At 46.5% G+C, this 16,858-nt stretch overlaps 1 protein-coding gene across 1 annotated transcript; it reads left to right on the forward strand.

Moving 5' to 3' along the window:
• The first annotated feature begins 13,852 nt into the window (after window positions 1-13,852).
• LOC147961774 (L-type lectin-domain containing receptor kinase IX.1-like) lies at window positions 13,853-16,140 on the forward strand. Its single transcript, XM_087534503.1, has one exon. The coding sequence runs from the start codon at window positions 13,872-13,874 to the stop codon at window positions 16,032-16,034; it is 2,163 nt and encodes a 720-aa protein (XP_087390629.1). The 5' UTR covers window positions 13,853-13,871; the 3' UTR covers window positions 16,035-16,140.
• The last annotated feature ends 718 nt before the right edge of the window (window positions 16,141-16,858 follow it).

The raw sequence follows: 16,858 nt of genomic DNA on the forward strand, positions 1-16,858 counted from the left end.
CCGTAACACATCATCCCGTGATAAACTCCTTGATCACATTGTGCACATTATGATGATGTCCTACCGAGTGGACACAGAGATACCTCTCCGTTTACACGGAGTGACAAATCCCAGTCTCGATTCGTGCCAACCCAACAGACACTTTCGGAGATACCTGTAGTGTACCTTTATAGCCACCCAGTTACGTTGTGACGTTTGGCACACCCAAAGCACTCCTACGGTATCCGGGAGTTGCACAATCTCATGGTCTAAGGAAATGATACTTGACATTAGAAAAGCTTTAGCATACGAACTACATGATCTTGTGCTAGGCTTAGGATTGGGTCTTTGTCCATCACATCATTCTCCTAATGATGTGATCCCGTTATCAATGACATCCAATGTCCATGGTTAGGAAACCGTAACCATCTATTGATTAACGAGCTAGTCAACTAGAGGCTTACTAGGGACATGGTGTTGTCTATGTATCCACACATGTATCTGAGTTTCCTATCAATACAATTCTAGCATGGATAATAAACGATTATCATGAACAAGGAAATATAATAATAATCAATTTATTATTGCCTCTAGGGCATATTTCTTGTATGAGATTGATCATGTTCTTGTAATAGGAATCACGACTTGCATGTCGATGAGTATGACAACCGGCAGGAGCCATAGGAGTTGTCTTAATTTATTTATGACCTGCGTGTCAACATAAACGTCATGTAATTAATTTACTTTGTTGCTAACCGTTAGCTGTAGTAGTAGAAGTAATAGTTGACGAGACAACTTCATGAAGACACGATGATAGAGATCATGATGATGGAGATCATGGTGTCATGCCGGTGACGATGATGATCATGGAGCCCCGAAGATGGAGATCAAGAGGAGCAAAGTGATGATGGCCATATCATGTCACTATTTGATTGCATGTGATGTTTATCATGTTTATGCATCTTATTTGCTTAGAACGACGGTAGTAAATAAGATGATCCCTCATCAAAATTTCAAGAAAGTGTTCCCCCTAACTGTGCACCATTGCGAAAGTTCGTCGTTTCGAAGGACCACGTGATGATCGGGTGTGATAGATTCTTACGTTCGAATACAACGGGTGTTGACGAGCCTAGCATGTACAAACATGGCCTCGGAACACATGCGAAACACTTAGGTTGACTTGACGAGCCTAGCATGTACAGACATGGCCTCGGAACACAAGAGACCGAAAGGTCGAGCATGAGTCGTATGGTAGATATGATCAACATGAAGATGTTCACCGATGATGACTAGTCCGTCTCACGTGATGATCGGACACGGCCTAGTTGACTCGGATCATGTAATCACTTAGATGACTAGAGGGATGTCTATCTGAGTGGGAGTTCATAAGATGAACTTAATTATCCTGAACATAGTCAAAAGGTCTTCGCAAATTATGTCGTGGCTCACGTTTCTGTTGTACTGTTAAGATATGTTCCTAGAGAAAATTTAGTTGAAAGTTGATAGTAGCAATTATGCGGACTATCCTCAAGAAAATCGTCGAGGAAACAATGTTTTGACATCCTATCTGCAAGATTTCATAAATAATGCAGTAATGCTAATATAATTCCAACAGACTCTTAGCATCGCTACGAGTGAGAAAGTCTCATCGTAGTCAACTCCTTGAACTTGTCGGAAAACATCTTAACGACAAGTCGAGCTTTCTTAATGGTGACATTTACCATCATTGTCCGTCTTCCTTTTAAAATCCTTATGTACCTAACAGCCTTACGACCATCAAGTAGTTCTCCCAAAGTCTACACTTTGTTTTCATATATGGATCCTCTCTCGGATTTTATGGCCTCGAGCCATTTATCGGAATCCGGGCCCACCATCGCTTCTCCATAGCTCGTAGGTTCATTGTTGTCTAGCAACATGACTTCCAAGACAGGATTACGTACCACTCTGAAGTAGTACGCATCCTTGTCATCCTACGAGGTTTGGTAGTGACTTGATCTGAAGTTTCATGATCACTATCATAAGCTTCCACTTCAATTGGTGTAGGTGCCATAGGAACAACTCCCTGTGCCCTGCCACACACTAGTTGAAGAGATGGTTCAATAACCTCATCAAGTCTCCACCATCCTCCCACTCAATTCTTTCGAGAGAAACTTTTCCTCGAGAAAGGACCTGATTCAAGAAACAATCCCCTATTGCTTTTGGATCTGAGACAGGAGGTATACCCAACTGTTTTGGGTGTCCTATGAAGATGCATTTATCCGCTTTGGGTTCGAGCTTATCAGCCTGAAACTTTTTCACATAAGCGTCGCAGCCCCAAACTTTTAAGAAATGACAGCTTAGGTTTCTCTAAACCATAGTTCATACGGTGTCATCTCATCGGAATTACGTGGTGCCCTATTTATAGTGAATGTGGTTGTCTCTAATGCCTAACCCATAAACTATCGTGGTAATTCGATAAGAGACATCATGGTATGCATCATATCCAATAGGGTGCAGTTATGATGTTCGGACACACCATCATACTATGGTGTTCCAGGCTGTATTAGTTGTGAAACAATTTCCACAATGTCTTAATTCTGTGCCAAACTCGTAATTCAGATATTCATCTCTATGATCATATCATAGATATTTTATCCTCTTGTCACGACGATCTTTCAACTTCACCCTGAAATTACTTGAACCTTTCAATAATTCAGACTCATGATTCATCAAGTAAATGTACTCAACATCTACTCAAATCATCTGTGAAGTAAGAACATAACGATATCCACTACATGCCTCAGCACTCATTGGACTGCACACATCAAAATGTATTACTTCCAACAAGTTGCTTTCTAGTTCCATTTTACTGAAAACGAGGCTTTCAGTCATCTTACCCATGTGGTATGATTTGCATGTCTCAAGTGATTCAAAATCAAGTGAGTCCAAACGGTCCATTTGCATGGAGTTTCTTCATGCATATACACCAATAGACATGGTTCGCATGCCTCAAACTTTTCAAAAACGAGTGAGCCCAAAGATCCAACAACATGGAGCTTCTTCATGCGTTTTATACCGATATGACTTACGTGGCAGTGCCACAAGTAGGTGGTACTATCATTACTATCTTTTGGCATGAACATGTGTATCACTACGATCGAGATTCAATGAACCATTCATTTTATGTGCAAGACCATTGAAGGTATTATTCAAACAGAGTAACCGTTATTCTCCTTAAATGAATAACCATATTGCGATAGACATAATCCAATCATGTCTATGCTCAACGCAAACACCAAATAACAATTATTTAGGTTTTAATATCAATCTCGATGGTAAAGGGAGCGTGCGATGCTTGATCATATCAACCTTGGAAACACTTCCAACACATATCGTCAGCTCACCTTTAGCTAGTCTCCGTTTATTCCGCAGCTTTTATTTCAAGTTACTAACACTTAGCAACCGAACCGGTATCTAATACCCTGGTGCTACTAGGAGTACTAGTAAAGTACACATCAACACAATGTATATCCAATATACTTCTATCGACCTTGCCAGCCTCCTCAACTACCAAGTATCTAGGGTAATTCTGCTCCAGTGGCTGTTCCCCTTATTACAGAAGCACTTAGTCTTGGGTTTGGGTTCAACCTTGGGTTTCTTCACTAGAGCAGCAGCTGAATTGCCGTTTCATGAAGTATCCCTTCTTGCCCTTGCCCTTCTTGAAATTAGTGGTTTCACCAACCATCAACAATTGATGCTCCTTCTTGATTTCTACTTTTGTGGTGTCAAACATCGTGAATATCTCAAGGATCATCATATATGTCCCTGATATATCATAGTTCATCACGAAGCTCTAGCAGCTTGGTGGTAATGACTTCGGAGAAACATCACTATCTCATCTGGAAGATCAACTCCCACTCGATTCAAATGATTGTTGTACTTAGACAATCTGAGCACAAGCTCAACAATTGAGCTTTTCTCCCTTAGTTGCAGGCTAAGAAAATCATCGGAGGTCTTATACCTCTTGACGTGGGCACGAGCCTGAAATCCCAATTTCAGTCCTTGGAACATCTCATATGTTCTGCGATGTTTCAAAAACGTCTTTGGTGCCTCAATTCTAAACCATTTAGCATTACGCACTAAACTATCATGTAGTCATCAAAACGTGTATGTCAGATGTTCGCAACATCCACAGACGACGTTCGAGGTTCAGCACACTGAGCGGTGCATTAAGGACATAAGCCTTCTATGAAGCAATGAGGACAATCCTCAGTTTACGGACCTAGTCCGCATAATTGCTACTATCAACTTTCAACTAAATTTTCTCTAGGAACATATCTTAACAGTAGAACAGAAACGTGAGCCACGACATAATTTGCGAAGACCTTTTGACTATGTTCAGGATAATTAAGTTCATCTTATGAACTCCCACTCAGATAGACATCCCTCTAGTCATCTAAGTGATTACATGATCCGAGTCAACTAGGCCGTGTCCAATCATCACGTGAGACGGACTAGTCATCATCGGTGAACATCTTCATGTTGATCGTATCTACCATACGACTCATGCTCGACCTTTCGGTCTCTTGTGTTCCGAGGCCATGTCTGTACATGCTAGGCTCGTCAAGTCAACCTAAGTGTTTCGCATGTGTTCCAAGGCCATGTTTGTACATGCTAGGCTCGTCAACACCCGTTGTATTCGAACGTAAGAATCTATCACACCCGATCATCACGTGGTGCTTCGAAACGACGAACTTTCACAACGGTGCACAGTTAGGGGGAACACTTTCTTGAAATTTTGATGAGGGATCATCTTATTTACTACCGTCGTTCTAAGCAAATAAGATGCATAAACATGATAAACATCACATGCAATCAAATAGTGACATGATATGAACATCATCACTTTGCTCCTCTTGATCTCCATCTTCGGGGCTCCATGATCATCATCGTCACCGGCATGACACCATGATCTCCATCATCATGATCTCTATCATCGTGTCTTCATGAAGTTGTCTCGTCAACTATTACTTCTACTACTACAGCTAACGGTTAGCAATAAAGTAAAGTAATTACATGACGTTTATGTTGACACGCAGGTAATAAATAAATTAAGACAACTCCTATGGCTCCTGCCAGTTGTCATACTCATCGACATGCAAGTCGTGATTCCTATTACAAGAACATGATCAATCTCATACATCACATATATCATTCATCACATCCTTTGGCCATATCACATCACATAGCATACCCTGCAAAAACAACTTAGACGTCCTCTAATTGTTGTTTGCATGTTTTACGTGGCTGCTATGGGTTTCTAACAAGAACGTTTCTTACCTACGCAAAAACCACAACGTGATATGCCAATTTCTATTTACCCTTCATAAGGACCCTTTTCATCGAATCCGATCCGACTAAAGTGGGAGAGACAGACACCCGCCAGCCACCTAATGCAACTAGTGCATGTCAGTCGGTGGAACCGGTCTCACGTAAGCGTACGTGTAAGGTTGGTCCGGGCCGCTTCATCCCACAATTCCGTCGAATCAAGATTGGACTAGTAACGGTAAGCATATTGAACAAAATCAATGCCCACAACTACTTTGTCTTCTACTCGTGCATAGAAACTACGCATAGACCTAGCTCATGATGCCACTGTTGGGGAACGTAGCATAAATTCAAAAATTTCCTACGTGTCACCAAGATCTATCTATGGAGTCATCTAGCAATGAGGGAGGAGTGGATCTACATACCCTTGTAGATCGCGCGCGGAAGCGTTCAAGAGAACGGGGTTGATGGAGTCGTACTCGTCATGATCCAAATCACCGATGATCCTAGCGCCGAACAGACGGCACCTCCGCGTTCAACACAAGTACAGAGCAGCGATGTCTCCTCCTTCTTGATCCAGCAAGGGGGGAGGAGAGGTTGATGGAGATCCAACAGCACGACGGCGTGGTGGTGGAAGTAGCGGAGGAGGGAGATGTGTCATGGGAGGGAGAGGGAGGCGCCAGGGCTTAGGTGTTGCTGCCCTCCCTTCCCCCACTATATATAGGGCCAAGGGAGAGGGGGGGCGCAGCCTTGGCCCTTCCTCCAAGGAAGGGTGCGGCCAAGGGAGGAGTCCCTCCTCCCCAAGGCACCTCGGAGGTGCCTTCCCCCTTTAGGACTCTTCCTCTCCCTTGATTCTTGGCGCATGGGCCTCTTGGGGCTGGTGCCCTTGGCCCATATAGGCCAAGGCGCACCCCTACAGCCCATGTGGACCCCCGGGGCAGGTGGCCCCACCCGGTGGACCCCCGGGACCCTTCCGGTGGTCCCGGTACAATACCGGTGACCCCGAAACTTGTCCCGATGGCCGAAATAAGACTTCCATATATAAATCTTTACCTCCGGACCATTTCGGAACTCCTCGTGACATCCGGGATCTCATCCGGGACTTCGAACAACTTTCGGGTTACCGCATACTAATATCTCTATAACCCTAGCGTCACCGAACCTTAAGTGTGTAGACCCTACGGGTTCGGGAGACATGCAGACATGACCGAGATGACTCTCCGGTCAATAACCAACAGCGGGATCTAGATACCCATGTTGGATCCCACATGTTCCATGATGATCTCATCGGATGAACCATGATGTCAAGGACTTAATCAATCCCGTATACAATTCCCTTTGTCTATCGGTACGACACTTGCCCGAGATTCGATCGTCGGTATCCCGATACCTTGTTCAATCTCATTACCGGCAAGTCTCTTTACTCGTTCCGTAACACATCATCCCGTGATAAACTGCTTGATCACATTGTGCACATTATGATGATGTCCTACCGAGTGGACCCAGAGATACCTCTCCGTTTACACGGAGTGACAAATCCCAGTCTCGATTCGTGCCAACCCAACAGACACTTTCGGAGATACCTGTAGTGTACCTTTATAGCCACCCAGTTACGTTGTGACGTTTGGCACACCCAAAGCACTCCTACGGTATCCGGGAGTTGCACAATCTCATGGTCTAAGGAAATGATACTTGACATTAGAAAAGCTTTAGCATACGAACTACATGATCTTGTGCTAGGCTTAGGATTGGGTCTTTGTCCATCACATCATTCTCCTAATGATGTGATCCCGTTATCAATGACATCCAATGTCCATGGTTAGGAAACCGTAACCATCTATTGATTAACGAGCTAGTCAACTAGAGGCTTACTAGGGACATGGTGTTGTCTATGTATCCACACATGTATCTGAGTTTCCAATCAATACAATTCTAGCATGGATAATAAACGATTATCATGAACAAGTAAATATAATAATAATCAATTTATTATTGCCTCTAGGGCATATTTCCAACACTATCATGAGTGCGGTGGTCGAGAAGGTTCGGTCCGCCAAAAGCGGACTGACTGAAGCCTATGCCAGCCTCCTAACAGGCTTTGAGGTAAGTAATCAAATTATAGAAAAATGTTACATCATAGACAGTAGCCCCTGATACTCTATTTGGTGTTCGCAAAGAAAGGCCGAATAGAGGATCAAATAATAATAACATGAGTCTGATCAGAATATGTCTATGTGAATGAACAGGCTTTGCTACTGGCCGCTGCCGCTCGTACTGCGGAGGTCTCCGGACTTAAGCGGGACCTTGAGCGGACCGAGGAAGAGCTCAGCCTTACCAAGAGGCAGCTCGAAGAGAACAAAGGTAAGTGGTACCCCGTCTGTATATTGATAAAAAGGTGGTTGTTAGATCATAGGATCATCATGGATTTTGCTAGGGGCCACGACCAAAGTAGCGGCCCCGAAGAAGGCGTTGTTCGAGGCTAAAGACAAAGCGGCCAAGGAGCGCATAGAGCGCGAGAAGCAAGAGGCCCGAGTCAGCGAGGTTCAGCAAGAGCTCTAGGATTTTGTCAAGAAATATGAGTCCTTGGAGCGTGACTCTAAGATGCAGGAGTCCGAGCTTGCGAAGGCCCTCAAGAACGCACAAAATGCCAAGGCCGAAGCCCAAAAGGCCCTCCAGGAGATTCAGGCGGTCAAGAAGATAGCGGCGGGTAAGGCATTCATTATGCAAAGCAAGCATGTGAAGGAAACTTTCCTTTTACTTACCCGAATTCGGAGCTCTCCAGGAGCGTTCTCAGATCTACCCAGCAGCGTATCGGATGCCGTGGAGTTCAACCAGGCCGAGGAGGGGAGCTCGATGGAGAAGTTGGTCTGGTCCCAATATACTGGGACCGAACATCCAGTGCCATTGAGTGACCAGCTGAAGCAATTGGTCGAGCTTCACAAGGCTGCCGAACTGGTCATTAAGGGTCTCATAGTTCGGATGTGGCCTAGCGAGCCCCTTCCTGGCAGCTACTTCGACCTGGTAAAGCGGCTTGTGAATGCCTGCCCACGGCTTGAAGTAATAAAGCGGTCCGTCTGCATTGAAGGTGCGCGCAGGGCCTTTGCCCGTGCGACAGTGCACTGGGCGAAGATGTACGCCGAAAGGCTGGTGAAGGAGGGGCCACCGGAGGGCAAGGAGCATCGCCACCCCGAAAAGTACTACGACAATGTCCTGAAGGGTGCCCGCTTTGTGGCGGAGGAATGTGCTAAGGATGTAATATTTGAATGAATGAACTCATGTGATCCTGTAATATGAAAACGAGTTCATGTGCGTTATATAACGCTTGTTGATTTAAAATATTACCTTTTGTGTGACCGTTTATAAAATCTGAGAGTTGGCTAGTCGTCGGCTTCTGCCCCCATGTAACTAGTACTAAGGTGTTCGTGATAGATCTTAAACACTCTTTATCCAAAATATTTTGGTCCTTTGAGGAGGTGTTTAGCGCAGTGAACAAGGCAATCGGACTATACAGCTTTATCACTCTCACTTGGCCATAGAAGTCTACAATTCTAAATTTTGGCGAAGCCCCTAGTATTCGGAAGGCCGAACTTGGGGCGCTATATACGCCTAAATCGGACAAGGCCGACTCCTCGCCCGAAGCGGAAAAAATCTTTAAGGATTTGAGACCTCTCGAACAACGACCAGCTCTCTCCATATCATGACAGTCAGTTTTCGGCTTTCTCTACTGAGGTGCTCGTCCGGAAGAACCGGGACACAATCGCAGTAGTTCTCCCAGTGTTACCTTAGCCGATATAGCGGAACGTAAGGTACCAAAACGTGGGAGCCAGGCAAACCCAACAATTGACCCAAGACATGATTCGGAGCTGATGCATATAGTGCTATAAGTTCGAGGTGCCGCACTGTCAAAAGTGTTCGGACTTTTCTTGTCGTGTTATGGGGTACACTGAAGCCCCTGGCGCAATGGACGTATCAGAATGTACGGGTGCAATTTGTCGTAAATAAGCAGACATGGAAAAAGGATGAAGTAATGCAATAATGAGCTAACACTTTACATTGTTATTTAAATGATACATTGAAGCGTATGTAAGTAGTGCAAATAAACGAAAACAGGACTATTTGACATGTCCTATCCAAGGGCAAGCTGCGTGTGGGTATGTAAAACATGTATAGCGATCGTTATCAGAGACCACCTAGGGATTCCCTTGGACGTGAGATCTTCTTGCTTCCTTGGTGTTTCCTTCCCGTGACGGGTCCGATAATCAGGCGATCGAAGAGGGCCTTTAGAGAATAGGGTCCTGAAAGGAAGAAAATGTTAGAGATATACGACTCCTGAGGCGGTTGAGCCGCATTGTGGGTCGTACCATAGCCATGCCTCCGCCTATGCCCATGGTATTTTGAGTGCATAATTATGCACGCGTGACGCAAATTTCAACGCTTGACTGGGACTAGGATGGAGGCCGAATTGCTAGGCGTGCTCTGAACGTGCCGGGCGATCCTGTTGCGGGGTACTCCGGACTCGCTTGAAGGTGTCCAGGGGCTTTATCGCCGAATTGGCGGTTTGTCTCAGAAGGCTGCTTTGCACTTCTGCTGCGAGGGCCGCAGTGTGCTCCTCCGTACGGAGCGAGCGTTCCGTGTTTCCATTAACTGTTATAACCCCGCGAGGTCCTGGCATTTTGAGCTTGAGGTATGCATAATGTGGTACTGCATTGAATCTGGCAAATGCGGTTCGTCTGAGCAGTGCGTGATAGCCACTGCGGAAGGGGGCGATATCGAAGATTAACTCCTCGCTTCGGAAGTTGTTCGGAGATCCGAAGACCACTTCCAGTATGATTGAGCCTGTGCAACAGGCCTCTACACTTGGTATGACACCTTTAAAGGTGGTTTTTGTGGGTTTGATCCTCGAGGGGTTGATACCCATTTTGCGCATTGTATCCTGATAGAGCAGGTTCAGGCCGCTGCCATCGTCCATAAGGACTCGAGTGAGGTGAAATCAGTCAATGATGGGGTCAAGGACCAATGCGACAGAACCGCCATGACGGATACTGGTAGGGTGGTCCCTACGATCGAATGTGATCGGACAAGAAGACCATGGGTTGAACTTTGGGGCGACTGGCTCTATCGCATAGACGTCCCTTAGTGCATGCTTCCATTCCCGCTTGGGAATATGAGTTGCGTATATCATGTTCACCATTTTCACTTGAGGAGGAAATTTCTTTTGTCCTCGTGTGTTCGGCAGCCGGGGCTCCTCCTCCTCGTCGCTATGCAGCCCATTTTCCTTGTTTTCGGCATTCAACTTTCCAGCCTGTTTGAACACCCAGCATTCTCTGTTGGTGTGGTTGGCTGGTTTGTCGGGGTGCCATGAATTTGACATGAGTGATCGAGTATGCGGTCCAAACTGGACGGGCCCAGATTGTTTCTTTTGAACGGCTTTTTCCACTGACCGGATTTAGAGCCACTGAATCCGGCATTGACTGTCGTGTCTTCGGCGTTGTCGCCGTTGTTGCGGCGCTTGTTTCTGTTGCGATGTGGCCTGTCGTTTCTATCTTTGGTGTCTGAATTGCCAGGGTTTCTTGATGTGTTGTTGCTGCGAGCCAGCCAGCTGTCCTCGCCCGCACAAAAGCGGGTCATGAGTGTCGTGAGGGCTGCCATGGACTTCGGCTTCTCTTGGCCGAGGTGTCGGGCGAGCCACTCGTCGCGGATGTTATGCTTAGGTGCGCCACTAGACATAGCAATGGCGCACCACACCTAGGTGCGCCACTCCTATGTAGCATAGCAGTGGCGCACCTAGGTGTGGTGTGCCATTTCTATGTCTGGCGGGGGGGGGGGGTATGGACCAAAAAATAGCAATGGCGCACTGCTCATGTGGTGCGCCATTAGTAAAAACATAGCAATGGCGCACCTGATTCTAGTGCGCCACTGCTATATAGCAGTGGCGCACCACATACATGGTGCGCCATTAATGTCCATATTAGCTATAGCCGTTTTCCTAGTAGTGTGAGTCAAGTGTCGATGCCAAACACACTGACACAGTGTTATGCGTTGTAAAGGAGAAAGTCCGGAATTATGTAGAAATGCTTGAAGCATAAAAGCAACAGAGAAGTGTTTGCAGATTTGCTTATTAAAGGCTTACCGCCCAGTGTGTTCGGAGAACACACAGTCGACATGGGTTTTATGGTATATTCTAACATTTCCGGACAATAAAAGGGCCCAAGGTTAAAGAATTTATTTCAAAACAGAGAGGTACGTTGTGGCTGTCTGATTCTATCGACAATTGAGCTGTGATGATGAAACATGTTAAAGAATCTATTATGAAACGAGTAAAATAAAAGTATAAGGTCAAAAGTAAAAGTTGAGATCAAGGGGGAGAATGTTAGGATGATCTCCACCCTGTGGGCCCAACGGCCCACCGAGCCCTTAGATCTGCGCCCTGATTGGGGGCGCTCAACCCACTATGGGTGACGGGCCCCTGTCACTTGCACTATATATATAAAGAGGTGGGGGTCGGCGGCTCGTATCATGTTGTTCGTCGCAACGCCGTATATCCCACCTACATCCCCTACCGATCTAGGGTTAGTGCAGTGCTGATGGGAAGCACCGCCACCACTTCGCCCATGATCTGCCATCACCACCGCCGTCATCCACCATGGCCACCCCATCGGGCTCGTCGATCCAAGGAAAAGGTAAAGACCACCGTGAATCCTTAACCCTAACCGATCCAGAGGACACAACAATCGCGACATGAGTGGCTAGAGGCGTCATTGGAAGTGAGAGTAGAAGAAGCCACTCACAGAGTAGATCAATAATATACTTGATACTAAGTAATTATGTATAGCTAGTTCATATGTCAGCTGGTTAGTTGAAACTAAGATTTCATGCTAAACTCAAAAAGGTCAGCATTTGGATTCATAAGCCAAACTGAATCATGTTGCCTGGGTTGTATTCCCTCCGTTCCTAAATATAAATCTTTTAAGAGATTCCACTATAGACTACATACGAAGCAAAATGAGTGAACCTATACTCTAAAAGACGTCTATATACATTCGAATGTAGTCTCTATAATGGAATCTCTAAAAAGACTTATATTTAGAAACGGAGGGACTATATTTGGTTCCATAGTAACCTCAAAATGTCATCATATGTAGCAATTAAGGTGTGAAACTAAATCCCACCGGTCTGGCAAATCATCTTATCATGCCATCATAAGGCTTGCTCCCATGTGGATGTGTTCTTCCAATAAGATTCTGATAAGGTCTGGTGATCTAAAGAAACACCTTCTCATCTCTATTATAAACTATCATCAGTAAATGTAGTACTACATTACAGAGAATCTAACTAAATTTTCTGTACCATATGTAAAAAGAAAACAATTTTGCTTGCGTAGATAGTTAAGCTGAGTAATATACATGAGAATACCGCGTACTGCTCAACGCGCTAATTTTCTTTTTGAACTATATGTTACTTCATGAGTTATTAATAATTCAATTTGTAAAGTATTATATGCACTTTTCCACAAAATAAGTATTATAAGCTCTAGCCCGTGCATTTGCACGGATAGACAACTAGTGTAACTGAGTTATTGGAGACACTGTTGTTGTTGTTATTTGCGAGGAGGGGACACCGTTGCTACAAAGAAAAAATTATAGTTTTGTTGTTATTATTAAAACTTTTTAATTTCTTACATTGCTATGTATCAATCTTTTTTACTCCGCACACCCATGTCAGAAATCATGCTCCGCCGTTGGTGCCAGGGGATTTTCGTCTCCCATCATGTCCATCAAGATTTCACCTGCACCGACAAAACGTCGTGCCCCATTTTTGTGTCAGACTGAGACTGATTCATTGAAAACGACCGATTTGAGTGTTCCTAGCAAGCCAGGCTCTGGATTGATTTAATGAAACGGCTGCACACACAATCTGCTGATGGGCGATTTGTGCACGACATGATTAGAAGCCACACAGATCAAGGAAATGAGGCAATCCAGTGGTCTAGGTGCTTGTCGTGTCTGAATCGTGCATGAATCCGTCGTCTGCATAGCACTGCTGTTGATTTAAAGTTGATGCGCGTGCGAGCCAGACCTCCCTGCATGCAACTAATCATGGTTTTCTTGTACCCACACAGCCTGCAGTCTACCAAACACGAACTAGTAGTATCAATCATTGTGATATCCTTTCAAGTTGCTGCCCGTGTCGCATTTGTAGCAGTTGTTTATTCATTTTGAGGCACCGCTTGTGTTGCTACATGATGGAGACAAGTCGGACTCTAATCCAAATGTACTAGCTTTTTTTTAGTCCATCCAAGTGCAGGAATGAAAAACTATAGCACGTGAATGGGGCCTACCCCTTTTGGCCCATAGCGCAAAAACAAAAGAAAGACACAAAGAACTCGCTTGGGTCAAGTCGTCCCGTCCTGAGATCCATGAGACCATCTCAAACTTCCTGGCCCCACGGGCCACTCAACTTGTCCACTTGGTCTCTAATTCGCGTGCGGCGACAATATTCCACTTGTGGTCTCGACTAGAAATGTCGATGAGCTACACATCTCCGTCGCACAAGCTTGCCTCCTTCCCAAACACCAAGCCCAAGCAATGGCCTCTCGCCGGCGTCCTAGTCCTAGCACCCTAGTCTTCCTGGTGTTGCTATACCTCTACTACGCGCCAAGCTGCGCCTTCTCGCTCTCCTTCAACCTCAACTTCTCCGATCCCAGTGCCGGTTCATCCATCACCGTCGCCGGCGATGCATTCATCAGCACGCCTCCATTGACCCTCGAGCTGACCAAAAATACACGTAGTGCGGGTATTCAGAACAGCGTCGGCCGGGCGACCTACGCGCACAAAGTGCCGCTGTGGAGCAACGCAACCGGCGAGATGGCTAGCTTCACCACCACCTTCTCCTTCCAAATCACTCCAGACAAGGACAGCCTGCCGCTCACAGGCGATGGGATGGCCTTCTTCCTCGGCCATTTCCCTTCGGCGATCCCGCGGGACAGCTACGGCGGCAGCCTCGGCCTCCTCCTCACCAACACTAACGGTACAGGCGACGGTCGAATCGTGGCCGTCGAGTTCGACACTTTCTTCAACACGCGATATGGAGATATCAACGGGAACCATGTCGGCATCGACATCAACTCTGTCAACTCCACGGCGTCCACGAGCACGACGAGACAAGGCAAGAACCTCACGTCGCTCCATGTTATGGAAGCCACCATCAAGTACCTGAATGACTCCAAGATGCTGGCCCTTGACCTCCTCATCGACGATGCCTTGTACCAGGTCAATGCGACCGTCGATCTGAGAAGATACTTACCAGAGGAGGTCGCCGTGGGCTTCTCTGCGGCGACTGGCGACATCACCGAGCTGCACCAGATACTGTCATGGTCATTCAGTTCCACTTTGCAGCTTGAATCAAAGAAGGAAGCTCAACCTCTTCCGATTCCAAGTTTTCCAACCACCAGCAGCAACAACCACAAAACGTTGGTACCAATCCTTGTATCCGTACTAGTTCCTCTCCTTTTTTTGGTGGTCTGTGCGGCGGTTGTGCTGGGATGGCGGCGACACAAAAGAAGAAGAGCAAACAATGAGGACAGCGAAGAAGAGTGTGACGACAGAGCTGACCTCGAGAGAGGTGTGGCTGCCGGCGGCCCTAGACGGTACGTGTACCATGAGCTGGTCGCCGCAACAAACAACTTCGCGGAGGAGGAGAAGCTCGGGCGAGGTGGCTTCGGGAGCGTTTACAGGGGTCACCTCACACTCACACTCGCAGGCGCCGTCGGAGGTGACCAAGACCGTCGAGAGGTGGCGGTGAAGGTGCTGTCAGCAGAGTCGTCGTCACAGGGGAGGAAGGAGTTTGAGGCAGAGGTGAGGATCATCAGCAGACTCAAGCATCGCAACCTTGTCCAATTGTTGGGTTGGTGTGACAGCCGCAAGGGGCTCCTCCTTGTCTACGAGCTTGTCGCCGAGAGCAGCCTAGACAGGCACCTCTACAGCAAGGACGGCACGTATCTGACATGGCCACAGAGGTACAGCATCATGGTCGGCCTGGGATCGGCGCTGCGCTACCTCCACGGGGAGTGGGAGCAGTGCATCGTCCACGGCGACATCAAGCCCAGCAACATCATGCTCGACTCGTCGCTGAGCACCAAGCTCGGGGACTTCGGGTTGGCCCGGCTCATCAACCACGGCGCCGGGTTAATGCAAACTACCAAGGCTGTGCTCGGAACTGTCGGGTACATCGACCCGGAGTTCGTCAACACGCGCCGGCCCAGCACCGAGTCGGACGTGTACAGCTTCGGCGTCGTCCTCCTGGAGATCGCCTCCGGCCGGCGGCCGGTGATCGAGACCGCGGAGAGATCCTTCACGCTGCTCAGCTGGGTGTGGGGCCTGTACGGGAGGGACGCCATCCTTGACGCGGCGGACGAGCGGCTGAGGGGCGACGAGGCGGACGAGCGCTGGATGGAGCGGGTGCTGGTCGTCGGGCTCTGGTGCGCCCAGCCGGACCAGAGCGAGCGGCCTAACATGGCGCAGGCCATGCATGCCCTGCAGTCCGACGAGGCGAGGCTGCCGGCGCTCCCGCAGCACATGTACATGGCTGCGCCGAGTCTTGCATCGTCCGTCCCGTACGGGTCTTTCTCCGTTGACAGCTCCGGCTCCGGTTGCGTTCGCTCTTCTACGGTCAGCACCGGCAACACCACTGCTTCCTCCGAGTCGTCCTCCACCGCGCTGCTACGACATTCCAAGGATCAAGCTAATTGATTCATCCAGATTTGTTGTTCTTGACTAATTTTCTTGTTAATACGTCCAGTATGCATTGTTTCGCGGGAAGATGATGTTCCGTCACTTCGCGTGTTGTTTTCTCTCTATTAAATTCTCAGTCGAACTTGTATCTGTACGTATGGGAAAAGTCTGGGCCTTTTTCAAGTGTTCATCAAAGAAAACGAATCTGTGCCTCAAAAGGAAAAGGAACGTGACTATGCTGTCATTGGTATGTAGCAGTGAGTTTGCCTAAAATTGCTTTTGGAGACCGAGCTCCATGAAGGCCTTCATTTACAAAATTCGAAATTCATTTCTTTTATGTTTAAAAGAATTCAGAAAAAAATAGACAGCTATACATGGAGGAATAATGTACATGTGTGTAAATTTTCAGAACGAAATACATTGAAATGAAGGTTGTGTAAAAAAAGGCTTTTCAGCACATGATACTATTCATACTCAAAGTTCCTGAATTTTGTATTATTTATACAGGTAGCTGTTTAAGGTATTTCATCTTGAATTTTTACATACATATCTATTTCATCCTTTATACTTGCATGTTATTTTCCAGATTTTTTTAAACCAAAAAATTTAAATTTTGATATTTTTTTTCAAAAATAAAGGGATCCATGGAGCCCGGTCATCAAAACGTCCTACTCTATATTTGCGGTCGAACTCCCTATTATATGTAAGAGTAATACTACATCTACAAAAGGTTACTCAATTTTTTTTACTAACAAATTGATGTGAAGATTGTTATTGGCAATAGGGGGATGAAGAGGCTCGCCCAAATTGAACTGGAGGGGTATTTTTTCGCGAATACGCAA

Source organism: Triticum urartu, chromosome 7A, assembly GCF_056163025.1.
Source record: "Triticum urartu cultivar PI428250 chromosome 7A, HENAU_Tu73, whole genome shotgun sequence".
Lineage (NCBI taxonomy): Eukaryota > Viridiplantae > Streptophyta > Magnoliopsida > Poales > Poaceae > Triticum > Triticum urartu.